The following is a 14,285-nucleotide window of genomic DNA, read 5'->3' on the forward strand; positions in this document are numbered from 1 at the left end:
GTTCAATAAATTCATCAAATCCATTCCTATAACGACCTGCATTCATAGAGAAATTTTTCATTATTACAACAAATCCATTTGGATAATTTAATTAATCATCGTTTTGTTTTATCTATGAAATGACCTCACCACCTTATTTTCAGGTTATAAATACACCTTGTTTGTGCTAATTATATTCGCACCATCAAGTAATTTTGAGTAATAAACATGAATCAAAAAACAATGATATCATCATCTTGTAACAAGTTCAAACTTGTTTGAAATAATTTTACATGTGTCAAAACACGTGACCGGATATTAATATTTTTTTATGATTAAGCAATGTAATATGACACTTGAAATTTACATAATAAAAATACATGTTCAAACTTGTTTGAATGGACTTTGATCTTAAAATAATTTTACACGTGTCAGCTATTCTCAAAAATATGTTGAAATAGATTTGACCTTGAAAAATATGATATCATCATCCTGTTACAAGTTCAAACTTGTTTGAATAAAAATACATATTCAAACTTGTTTGAACATGTTTAAACTTGTTTGAATCGCATTAGATCTTAAAATAATTTTACACGTGTTATGAGATTAGAATAAAGGTTTTATTTAATAAAAATCTTATAAATATTTTTTTTTTTTTTTTTTTTTTATTAATGATTAAAATTTACATTTTAAAAAAAATTTACAGAAAAAAATTATTATTATGAATCTGAAAAAACACACAAAGTATTGGTGACACTACAGTTCAATAAATTCATCAAATCCATTCCTATAACGACCTGCATTCATAGAGAAATTTTTCATTATTACAACAAATCCATTTGGATAATTTAATTAATCATCGTTTTGTTTTATCTATGAAATGACCTCACCACCTTATTTTCAGGTTATAAATACACCTTGTTTGTGCTAATTATATTCGCACCATCAAGTAATTTTGAGTAATAAACATGAATCAAAAAACATTTGTATTACAACAATATTTTTATATTGTTTTGTGTTAGTTAAAAATTGCTTCAATAAAATTTCATGAACCTAGTCTAATATATATATTCATATTAAAAAATACATTTCCTTTTTTAAAACACAAATATGTTCACAAAAGCGGTCCACTATGACAAAAATTTTTTTTTGTTACAAGTATGTTCACAAAAACTTTCCACTATAAAAGGAGACTTTTTTTATCAATATATGAATCATGTAAAGAGTCGAACCCTAACCACCTGACTTTAACGTTAGATCCATGTTTAGCTAAGACCTTTTCCACTAAATAAGTGTTTGTTTTGTGTTAAATACATCAGAAATTTCAGAATAAAAAATCATTTTATAAAATCTATGTATTTTTATTTTTAAATATTTATATATTATGAATCTGAAAAAACACACAAAGTATTGGTGACACTACAGTTCAATAAATTCATCAAATCCATTCCTATAACGACCTGCATTCATAGAGAAATTTTTCATTATTACAACAAATCCATTTGGATAATTTAATTAATCATCGTTTTGTTTTATCTATGAAATGACCTCACCACCTTATTTTCAGGTTATAAATACACCTTGTTTGTGCTAATTATATTCGCACCATCAAGTAATTTTGAGTAATAAACATGAATCAAAAAACATTTGTATTACAACAATATTTTTATATTGTTTTGTGTTAGTTAAAAATTGCTTCAATAAAATTTCATGAACCTAGTCTAATATATATATTCATATTAAAAAATACATTTCCTTTTTTAAAACACAAATATGTTCACAAAAGCGGTCCACTATGACAAAAATTTTTTTTTGTTACAAGTATGTTCACAAAAACTTTCCACTATAAAAGGAGACTTTTTTTATCAATATATGAATCATGTAAAGAGTCGAACCCTAACCACCTGACTTTAACGTTAGATCCATGTTTAGCTAAGACCTTTTCCACTAAATAAGTGTTTGTTTTGTGTTAAATACATCAGAAATTTCAGAATAAAAAATCATTTTATAAAATCTATGTATTTTTATTTTTAAATATTTATATATTATGAATCTGAAAAAACACACAAAGTATTGGTGACACTACAGTTCAATAAATTCATCAAATCCATTCCTATAACGACCTGCATTCATAGAGAAATTTTTCATTATTACAACAAATCCATTTGGATAATTTAATTAATCATCGTTTTGTTTTATCTATGAAATGACCTCACCACCTTATTTTCAGGTTATAAATACACCTTGTTTGTGCTAATTATATTCGCACCATCAAGTAATTTTGAGTAATAAACATGAATCAAAAACATTTGTATTACAACAATATTTTTATATTGTTTTGTGTTAGTTAAAAATTGCTTCAATAAAATTTCATGAACCTAGTCTAATATATATATTCATATTAAAAAATACATTTCCTTTTTTAAAACACAAATATGTTCACAAAAGCGGTCCACTATGACAAAATTTTTTTTTGTTACAAGTATGTTCACAAAAACTTTCCACTATAAAAGGAGACTTTTTTTATCAATATATGAATCATGTAAAGAGTCGAACCCTAACCACCTGACTTTAACGTTAGATCCATGTTTAGCTAAGACCTTTTCCACTAAATAAGTGTTTGTTTTGTGTTAAATACATCAGAAATTTCAGAATAAAAAAATCATTTTATAAAATCTATGTATTTTTATTTTTAAATATTTATAATACAATTAAAAAATACATCTCCTTTTTCAAAACACAAATATGTTCACAAAAGCGGTCCACTTTGGATTGTGAACTTTTTGTAATTCTTAGCAACCGCATAGAAACAGCCCTTTATATCATCGTTGTTGTAGTCATTCAGTAAACATGTTCTTAGGTTTGTAATTGGGATGTTTCACCTCGCGATTGGTGAATATTTCCGGTGTCCATGAATGAAAACCATGACGCTGTTCTAAATTTACATATCCTAGATACAGACCTGTTTAACCCAATGTTGAACAACTAGAGCCTAATCAACCAAATGAATTTATCTCATAGAATAATTCTAATGGTCCAGATGATAATTATTTTGAATAATTATGTATGCAACAGATGTAATATTTTAAATGTAATGTAATGTAAGAAGGTTTTATTTAAATAAAAAAAAAAATGTCTGTGTAATAATGTCATGTATTATAAAAACAATACAAAAATATAAAATATAAATATTAATTAATATATCATAAATATTAACCTGAAAAATAAAAATAAAAAACATTAGAAATTTTAAAATAAAATTGAACATATAAAGTACTCACTTCACATTATTCCCCACATGCTGTCTTCGATTAAATATGTAATAAGTTCTAAGAGTATGTTGATATAATTATGCGGTTCTAAAATAATAAAAACTCATTAATAAATTATCTTAAGAAAAAAACAATTAAGACTTACTAAATGTTAAGTAATATATTATTTGGTATAATCCACACTCGTGGATTATACCCCCATTGATGTACACCTGCACAACTTGTATTGCCGTTTGAATTTGCACTTAAAAACACAAAAAATTATAATTAATAATTTATTAGTTAACAATAAAATTTTAAACATACTTGTTGACACTAAATAATAAATTTGGTGATACATTTGAACTTTCTCCATTGTAAAAAATTAACTTTTATGTTTAACCAGAAAAAATAACTCTATTTATATTAAAATAAATGCAATCCTACAAAAGTCATCTTGAGAAAGAATTTATTCAGGATTGTGTTAGAAATTCGATACACCAATATATATACAGGGTATTCTGTTATTAACTGTAGATCGTCAGCCTACGGAATAAGCTCATAAAACGAAGGAAAAAGTCATTTACCAATTTTGGATTTGAGGCCTGGTTTGGGCGCTACAGTTATGGTAAAAATTGATAAATTTGTTCATTCACTGACTATGATTCGATAACCAGCAGCCAATGATAATCAGTAGATAATAATATTAAACTAAAGAAGGGACTGATTTCAATTGGATTATATCATTTTTTTATTATATTTTTCCTAGAAAACATTAGATTCCTAGTAAAAAAACAAATTACATCATAAAAGGCGGTGTGTAGTTAATAACAGAATACCCTGTATATATATTGGTGCGTCGAATTTCTAACACAATCCTGAATAAATTCTTTCTCAAGATGATTTTTTGCATGATTGCAGTTTATAAATAAAAGAAATAATTAGATCAAAAAAAAAAAAAAAAAAAAAAAAAAAAATATGTTTATTCACATAAAGTATTGGGTGACACTACAGTTCAATGAATTCATCAAATCCATTCCTATAACGACCTGCATTCATAGAGAAATTTTTCATTATTACAACAAATCCATTTGGTGAACTCCAACAATGTCGATATAAATCATGAAATTTTTGAAAATTCATATCAGAGCCAACATGATCGTAGAATATGTGTTTTAGATTCATTTCGTCCGTTTTGAATAACACCAAGCAATTAACATTGTCCCTTATGTTATGCTTTGGAACACATGCGTAGCTCTGACATAGGTAGAAACAATCAATTTTTCGATGACGACCCATACTAAAGTATTCTCTACTTCTCTGTTGTGAATGACAGCTCACATCATCAAAAATGAAAAGACTTTTTTATCGAGCTTCATTCAGACTAGGAATTTCACTAGTATCACTAAGTGGAAAAATAGCCAACCCCTTCCACTAATTTTAAAGTCTCTTCTAGTAATTGATATTTCGGTTAGTAAACAGATTTACTGTACACATAAATGTTTTCAAAGTGTAAACCATTTTCATCTTAAATTAAATTCAACATAACATTGGTTTTACCACAACCACTAGGGCCACATATTATTGTTCGTAGTGAATCTGAAAATAGAGGACCATGATATGTTTGTGTGTCTGTATTTTCTGGGAATAAACACTCAGAGCGGGTTGTTGTTTATGAAAATGCAATGTAACTAAGACTAAAATTTCAATACAACCCAGAGCACTTTACGATACAGATCTACATGCGTATGCTAAACAATTTAAAATTCCGTATTTTTGTAGTGTTTTTATGTGTGACACCCTACCTAAAAGATCATATAAATTAATATTAAAAAATTAGATGATTATGTATTTTGTTTTAATATAAAATTATAATTTTTTAAAATAAAATTTTTTTATCTAATCTATAGTACAAGTTCATTTATTATATTCAATATAAAGAGCATATTATATGGGTTGATTGATGATGCTTGTTAGATTTGAAAACCAGACCTCTTTCTAAACAGACCAGTATTAAACAGGTCAAAACCAGTATTAAACAGCTACAGACCAGTATTAAACAGATACAGACCAGTATTAAACAGGTTTTCACTGATTTTGCTCCGACTTTCGCCGAATTTACTCCGGTTTTCACCGATTTTACTCCGACTTTCGCTGATTTTACTCCGGTTTTACTCCGGCTTTCACCGATTTTGCTCCGACTTTCGCCGATTTTACTCCGGTTTTACTCCGGCTTTCACCGATTTTACTCCGACTTTCGCCGATTTTACTCCGGTTTTACTCCAGTTTTCACCGATTTTACTCCGACTTTCGCCGATTTTACTCCGGTTTTACTCCGGCTTTCACCGATTTTACTCCGACTTTCGCCGATTTTACTCCGGTTTTACTCCAGTTTTCACCGATTTTACTCCGACTTTCGCCGATTTTACTCCGGCTTTCACCGATTTTACTCCGGCTTTTTAATTTTTGATAAAGTTATTATAAACTTGTTATTTAATTATATTTGTTTTCCTCAAGTAATGGATTATAGATAGTATTTCTCTTCTGATGTTTGTAGAATGTAGTCTTCTTAATTTATCAATTATTATATTACGATCACTATTGGAATCAATATTTTTTATTTTTTATTTTTTTTTTATTTTTTTTTTTTTTTTTCATAAGTTTTCAATACTAGGTTCAAAAAAGTGTTTAATACTGGTTTTGACCTGTTTAATACTGGTTTTGACCTGTTTAGAAACAGACCTGTTTAGAAAGAGACCTGTTTAGATACAGACCTGTTTAGAAAGAGACCTGTTTAGAAACAGACCTGTTTAGAAAGAGACCTGTTTAGAAACAGACCTGTTTAGAAAGAGACCTGTTTAGAAACAGACCTGTTTAGAAAGAGACCTGTTTAGAAAGAGACCTGTTTAGATACAGACCTGTTTAGAAACAGACCTGTTTAGAAAGAGACCTGTTTAGAAAGAGACCTGTTTAGATACAGACCTGTTTAGAAAGAGACCTGTTTAGAAACAGACCTGTTTAGAAAGAGACCTGTTTAGAAAGAGACCTGTTTAGAAAGAGACCTGTTTAGATACAGACCTGTTTAGAAAGAGACCTGTTTAGAAACAGACCTGTTTAGAAAGAGACCTGTTTAGAAACAGACCTGTTTAGAAAGAGACCTGTTTAGAAACAGACCTGTTTAGAAAGAGACCTGTTTAGAAAGAGACCTGTTTAGATACAGACCTGTTTAGAAAGAGACCTGGTTAGATACAGACCTGTATACTTATTGAAGGATAACAGCAACGAAGATATAAAGGGTGGTTTCTATGCTGAAGAATTACAAAAAGTTCACGATCCAAACATTTATTTAGTGGAAAAGGTCTTAGCTAAACATGGATCCAAAGTTAAAGTCCGGTGGTTAGGGTTCGACTCTTTACACGATTCATATATTGATAAAAAAAGTCTTCTTTTATAGTGGAACGTTTTTATGAACATACTTGTAACAATAAAAAATTTGTTATAGTGGACCGTTTTTGTGAACATATTTGTGTTTTATAAAAAAAAATAAAACATATCACATTGTAAAAATATTATTTTTATTGTAAAATTTTATCTATAACATATAAAAACAGAGTTGTATTATAATAATATTTTAAAAATATATATTTATAAATTATCGAAAATACATTATAATTATTATTCTGAAAAGTGTCCATTGTCATCATCATCATCTTTCTTCATAAGATAATTTTCAATTATTTCTTTCACTTGAACATAGTCGGATAACTCGTCTGATGTAAATACACTGTAGTAAGATTGTTCAAAAATGGATAGTCCTACAATTCCATCTTTTTGTCCAGAGTGGATATTTTTTAAAAATCCAGTTCCAAATTTGTTTGTCTTCATCGTCTGATGATGGGGAAAATTTCACTTCTAAGTCCATTTGTTCTACCTTATCAATAAGGTAGTTTAAAGTTTCCGGTCGACCACATTTAATTGCCATATTAACTAATGTTTTAAAATACTTTGTTAACACATTGTTTAAAGTACTTAAACTACAATTATCTTTAATCATATTAACAATACAGTTGTTATCACTATTATGATTACCAAAGTCTTGCATTTTGTATGTTTAAACTAACACTAAATTGTTTTCTACAATAATTCTACCTAACTATCAGTTTTTTTGACACCCCCACCACTACTCTATCAATTGTTCATGCGCACTACTCTATCAATTGTTTGTACACCTATCACAATACCGAACCACTTTGAGGATCATCACAACAGCAGGACACATTTCTGAAACAACAGCAAAAATTAGCTAAATATTAAAAACATAAAATATAAAATACTTACACTCAACAAATAATGCTATAGTGGCCCCATGGTTTTGTTTCACATGAATTGTGAGTAATGTATCGTTTTTGGTCAAATGGTGATAAGCCCACTTTCTGCTGTTTGATGGTATGTAAGCGGTGTCGCTTGGATTGGATGCTTTGCTGAACACGGTAAAAGTTACGGTTCTCAAGCAAACACCGCTTATAGTCCTCAAAAGTAAGTTTTCGGATAGCTGACTTCTTGAGACCCTTGGATCGTTTAGTCTCTTTTTTATTTTGCACCCGAATAGCATACATTTTGCTACGTAATCCGACAAATTCTAGCATAACATCACCATTATTTTCATCGGACATTAAACCCTTGACTTTCTTATTACGTAGTGGCATACCATAGATGTTGTCGGGTGCATAGTCAGCCGTATCAAAACGATTAATATCCTGTTTCATGACCTCATAGACGTCAGTATTTCTCACGCTATAAATTAGACTATCGGTGTCTGTGTATAATAACCTGACATTTGTGGGGTTGTACCGTTGGTACATGTAGTTGTAGTGGAAGTCATACACAAACGTTTTCGATATGTCTAAAATTGTGAAGCCTATGTAGATGGGCTTGTTGAAACGTATCTGTGATTTTTTCATTTCAACAATACTGACGTCATTGTCGAGCACCATCATACTGTGAAAATTGGGGTTGGCAATTAATTTCTTCACACCATGTTTTCCATCCCAATTTTTTCGTATGTACACAACCCGATGTTTCCTCACATTCTCCATGGTTTTACCGAAGATGGCATTAATCATGAGTTTGAATAATGCTTTTTCAAACTCATTTGAGGCGTTCTTGCGCATCTCGGTATTGAAATCAATATATGGTTTCAACCATGCAGATTGATCGAATTGTAACACACGGTGGTATTTTGTTACCTTAACACCGAGTTGTGTATACAGTTTTAAATTCCTGTAGTGCACGACATAGTTGGTCTTATTGTAAAGGGTTGACAGAAGATATTTTTGTTTTGATCCAGGTGGTTTCGTTGTCTCCGGACATGGCGGTAAATCGCTAAAGTTATCATGTAGATGTTGGGGTATTTCAAGGTCTACTTCTAAAATGTACCCGACTGGTGAATCATCTGCAACATCCTCGATGTTTGGTGTGTCAACCCACTTAAAATTTCCTGTTGGTAGGTATCCACACATTGCTGCACCATATAGGTTCACCACATCGTAATACATAAGGTAGACATCTTCTTGAGTTTTATCATACCCCTCTTCCATGTACTTATTGTTTGCCTTAGCATAGCGATTAGAACATTGACTTACACCGCCTCTGATTCCTTTCTCGATAAACAACAAGTCATCAATATCCGTGAACAATTCCAATTTGATATTGGTGTATTTCAACATGGCGCTCCACGTATAGCCAGGAAGTGTGTAATAGTGACTAGGATCGAGACTATAGCTATGAATACAAGTGTTACGGAAATTTTCAAAAATATCCGCAAGTAGTAACACATCAGTTTTCATATACAGGTCTGAATAATCACCTAGTGTATGTAAATTGAATGTGTTCCATACCTGTATCGCATGGTTATAATCCTCATCCGTTATGTGTTCATCTGTTAACACACTGTAGAACGCCTCCTTTGGTGGTAATTTTGTCTCTTGGAGACGTGCCCAGCTACTCATGTATTCATATGGAAATACACCTTTTCTCGTTAGCAATTGAAATTGTTCATCATTACTGACCTATAAAAAATTAAAAAACAAATTACAACCCTGTATTAAAAATTAATTATTTTTTATCATTTACCTCTTTATGTAAAATGGATTTTTTATCATTATCTAAATATGAGGCCAGATTTTCCAACTTGTCTGCGAGAAATCGGAAGGAATCAATGAATCTTAATTGAATGTCCGAGACGTGCTTTGTGAAACTGATGTACTTTTCTTTGTTGATGGGCAACACATCAACTTGACCGTCGATTTCCGTCAGCAGAGCTTCAATAATAAAATGCGAATCGTATCCACTTAAGTTGTGCATCACAACAGGTATCACCCTTGAATCTTGATAATGCAGATTACAAAATTGGTGTGCTGCTCCACGGTAGATACCTAAAATAGATTAATATAAAATTAGATGAAATTAAAAAATAATAAATAACCTGCATTACCTGTGCGATGTGAATGGTCGCGAACACGTATGGAATTGGATACGAAATCTTTACCACAAATGTGACACTTCTCTGCTGACATAAAATCCAGTTCTTGTTCGACGGTGAGCGGATACATTGGTTTAACGTGTTTTATTTTTTGCTCTAATGAGTACGCTACTTGTTCCAGTTCATGAACAAACCACTTGACACAATCAGCACCACGGTATGCCTTATAAAACGATTGGTTGGGATCATGGGTACAATGAACATAGTAACCTACACTGTAGGGTACATGTTTTTGAATATTTTTTGTATAAGACCCATGATCCATTTCCATGTCTTCATGATGTTGTGGTACCAATAGTGCCTCAAAGTCAGCGTACACCATATACTCAACACGTTCCTTGCTGTTGAAATCTTTGAACTCAACGAACCGCTCGTCATCAGTTTCAGGCATTCGTACCCGCACCGCTTCTTTTTCACCACAATTTACTGAATGCTGTTGGAGTTTGCCTTCTGTAGCAAAATAGTTGAGACATCGATCACATAAATAAATTTTATGCTCGAATTTTGTTACACCCGATCGAGCCAACTTTGCTAAATTTTTTATCCAGCAAAAGTGGTGACTGTTCCCATTCTCCACAGCCAATAGATGAATTTTCTGCCCCGCAGTGTTCGAACTAACGCGTACAGGGAAAATTTCCAAACCATGTAGAAACGTATCTTTGTAGCCGTACACGTTAATCGATAAATGCGGGTTCATCTTTTCAAATTTATTAATTTGATCCAGAGACATGGGAAACTTTAATCCATCAAATTTTAAATGATATTTATAGTGCTGGTACTTAGTTAAACGTTGAGGATCCTTTTCAACCGGGTAAAGTGCTGACATTATCGACCATAAAAAGCAATGTTGGTCATCATTCCGGACATTAATCACAGCTTTTCTACATTTAATTGCAGATGGTAGTTCGCAAAATGTTCCAGCTGTGATCGGAGAGTACTTATTCATGTGGACTCGAATATTTATGATCATGTCAAGAGCCCAACCGCTATCGCGTTCCTGGAATTCTTCCAATTTTTTCAACAAATAGTTTTTGACATGATCAATGTACCACTCCTGCATGTCCGTTGTCAGATACATTTCCTTAGCCGACGTTATAAAAGTTTTCAAATCCTCCTCTTTGGTGCTGGGCTTAATGAAATTGCCCGTGAACATAATATACACCTGAAATAAAATCTCATTAGACTATTTAAATTATAAATCTTAAATTTTACTTACCTTGAGGGGATGATTCACTAGCTCACGCCGAACGTGTCTTCTAAACATTGGAAATGCCCGGTTGAAAAATATATTTGGATCTTTATAATCCAAATTGGTAATCATACCAGTCTTCACCCTGCCCTGGTGGTGGGTTTCAATTGTCTCCCAGATTAGATGTCGATTTTGTTTTTTGGTGACACCACCACCTTGCTTAACTAAATCTAATCGCAGTCGGTGAAGTTGCCGCTGGTATGATTTACAAAGTCCAATATTAGCTTCAAGACGCAGAGGATTTTCTTTCTTTAACATCAACATCTTTTTGAATAAGCGGATGTTCTGCTTATTAAGTATCATCCATCGCTCAGCTTCCTCCACCGTCTTGATGAGCCTCAACGCTCTCTCCACTTTCTTCATCATATCAGTGCTACCACCTTGAGGTACCACGTTTAGCGTCTGCATAACATTTCGTTCGTAGGTGTCCATCTTTCAAAAAATTATATTTAAGTTTCACAATAATATTTAAAAAATTTTACACTTACCGTTATATTTTCAAATACTAAGCAAAATATACGTTACCGAACGTTCAACACTAAAGTTAACTTACAACTGAGTAATATTTGTTTTTTGTATAAAATATATAGACTAAGTTTAGAATACCAAAACAAAAAAAAAAAAATAATAATAATAATAATAATAATAATAATAATAATAATAATAATAATAATAATAATAAAAATAACGTAAAAAATATATGCGGAAAAAACTAACTGAAGCAAAGGTGAATTTCAAAAGAGATACTTCAACAGCTACGTACATCACTTTTTATAGCATTATCCCCACCACTAAAAAAGTTGTAATTTGATATTTTTATAATCGTAATTCAAACTAATTATTTTTTCTTGGAATTCAGACAAGTTTAAACATGTTCAAACAAGTTTGAACATGTTCAAACAAGTTTGAACTTGTAGCAGGATGATGATATCATATTTTTCAAGGTCAAATTAACATATTATTGAAAATAGCTGACACGTGTAAAATTATTTTAAGATCAAAGTCCATTCAAACAAGTTTGAACATGTATTTTTATTATGTAAATTTCAAGTGTCATATTACATTGCTAATTCAATAAAAAAAAATATTAACATCCGGTCACGTGTTTTGACACATGTAAAATTATTTCAAACAAGTTTGAACTTGTTACAAGATGATGATATCATATTTTTCAAGGTCAAATTAACATATTCTTGAGAATAGCTGACACGTGTAAAATTATTTTAAGATCAAAGTCCATTCAAACAAGTTTGAACATGTATTTTTATTATGTAAATTTCAAGTGTCATATTACATTGCTAATTCAATAAAAAAAAAATATTAACATCCGGTCACGTATCTTGAATTTTATCATGTATAAAGTGTCAAATTACAATATTTTTCAAGGTCAAATTAACATATTCTTGAAAATTGTTGACTAATGTCAACGTCCCGCCCCCGTTCACTCTCCGCCACTATTGGTCAAAGCCAATGACGTCATCAATGCTTAGGCAGCCATTCCTTCCCCCACCACACCTCCCGACGCCATCTTGATTTTTACAGCGCTACTATTGGTCAATGACGTCCCCCCTCCAACTTCGCATTCAACCGAGGTTTGCCCTTTTTTGGAAAAGTGTACCATCCAACTGGGCTGAAAGTGGGCTCGATTATCTCATCTAACGTCCAATTCCCGCCCCCCCTTTAACCCCCTTTAACCCCCACTTCCAAAACCACGCCCACCACTTTAAGCCCCACTTCCGCCAAGAAACACACTAACGCTCTGTCAGCCACGCCCCACCACACCTCCCAACGCCATCTTGATTTACTATTGGTCAATGACGTCATCAATCCCCTCCAACTTCCGAGGTTTCCAACATTCACCTAGGTTTGCCCTTTTTTGAAAAGTGTACCATCAAAACGGGGTTACTTGAGGTCAAACTGCGCCAGGACCGCTGTGACTCTTCTACTTATACGTTTAAATTTAATTAGGAATAATAAATTGGCTTAAAAACTTTTAGTATAGTATAATAGCAGGGTGATTTTAGTGCCAGCACGCTAAAAAGTCTAAGTAAAATAAATAAGTAAAAAAATTAACAAAACCCGACTATGTTTAATAAAATCTGAAAAGAAGGTAACAAGTAGTTAATATTGCGACCTTATATCGCCTTATAAATTTGACAGTAGCCGCACAATAGTCCCGATCTAGATAATTAATTTTAATTTTTGTCGGAAACATCCTTAAAAAACATTAGACATCCTTAAAAGACCTTAGAAACGTTAATTTATATATAGACATATATGTAGATTGGATCTAAACATACCATTGTATAGACTTTCTCCGAGTGAATGTTAGAGGGACGTACAGTTAAAGTTGACTTTTTCAACATAGTGACACTGCTTTATTGGACAAACAAAATCTATTTAAAAAATTGATAATGTCAATTGATTTGCGTAAAATTTTACAAAATAATAATTGCGTTTTCAAATGTGTAAAAAAAAGTTCCAAAATTTCGATTTGGCTGTGTTAGTCAGGTTCACAATTATTTCTACAAACGAAAAAGAATGTAAATATCGAAACGAATAAATTCGAATAACAAATTCGAAATGTCAAGTTTGTCTTCGTTATAGCCTTTATTACAGATGAAACGGATATCCGGTAACTATCCGCTATTCGGCATATCCGGCCTGTTTTTCCTATCCGGCCGTATATCGGATAGTAATTCAGTGTCCGGCTGAATTGCGGATAGTCAAATTCAAGAAATTCTCATGAGTTTACAAAAATTTATTTTATCAACCATACGACAAAATTATTTTATTAATTATTTTATAAAATAAGGACTAAAAATGAACAAGTAGCAAATTGTAGTGAGTGAATACCAAATTTTCCGCATTTGTTGGAATAGGCGACTCTGCTTTGCTTCATATACCCGACCAGATTCTGAAAATAGCCTTCTACTGTAAACGCTACTGCAGAAAGGAGCCAGATGCAGAAAGGATAAATTCTAACAAATCGTGACAACTGCGGGTACTTATTCAAATTAATTGACCACCAAATGTATGAGTCGTGATTGCGATCGATTCGATATGTCTTTAAGAAAAAGTCAATCTTGTTAGCAATTGGATGTTGTAGTGACAATCACTACTTTTATCCTTTGCTACTTCATCGACAAACTCCCAAAAAGTGGCATGAGCTTCACGTGTGAGCAGGTGACGAAGACGGGGATGATCTGTTACTGTCAGAAGAAGAAGAAGAAGATTCGTCCTTAGACTTTTTTATATACTCTAT

The 14,285-nt window shown here is 31.7% G+C and overlaps 1 protein-coding gene across 1 annotated transcript in view; it reads right to left on the reverse strand.

The window, feature by feature from the left end:
- Window positions 1-14,285, reverse strand: part of LOC123294742 — a 157,367-nt gene that overhangs the window by 127,134 nt on the left and 15,948 nt on the right. Inside the window, exons 3-7 of the mRNA XM_044875875.1 lie at window positions 10,988-11,452; window positions 10,561-10,933; window positions 9,724-10,302; window positions 9,363-9,664; window positions 8,654-9,298 (exon numbers count right to left, since the gene is read on the reverse strand). Coding sequence (XP_044731810.1) covers window positions 8,654-9,298; window positions 9,363-9,664; window positions 9,724-10,302; window positions 10,561-10,933; window positions 10,988-11,452 — 2,364 coding nt within the window. The remainder of the gene's footprint in view (window positions 1-8,653; window positions 9,299-9,362; window positions 9,665-9,723; window positions 10,303-10,560; window positions 10,934-10,987; window positions 11,453-14,285) is intronic.

The sequence above is a fragment of the Chrysoperla carnea genome, chromosome 3 (genome assembly GCF_905475395.1).
Source record: "Chrysoperla carnea chromosome 3, inChrCarn1.1, whole genome shotgun sequence".
In the NCBI taxonomy this organism is placed as follows: Eukaryota; Metazoa; Arthropoda; class Insecta; order Neuroptera; family Chrysopidae; genus Chrysoperla; species Chrysoperla carnea.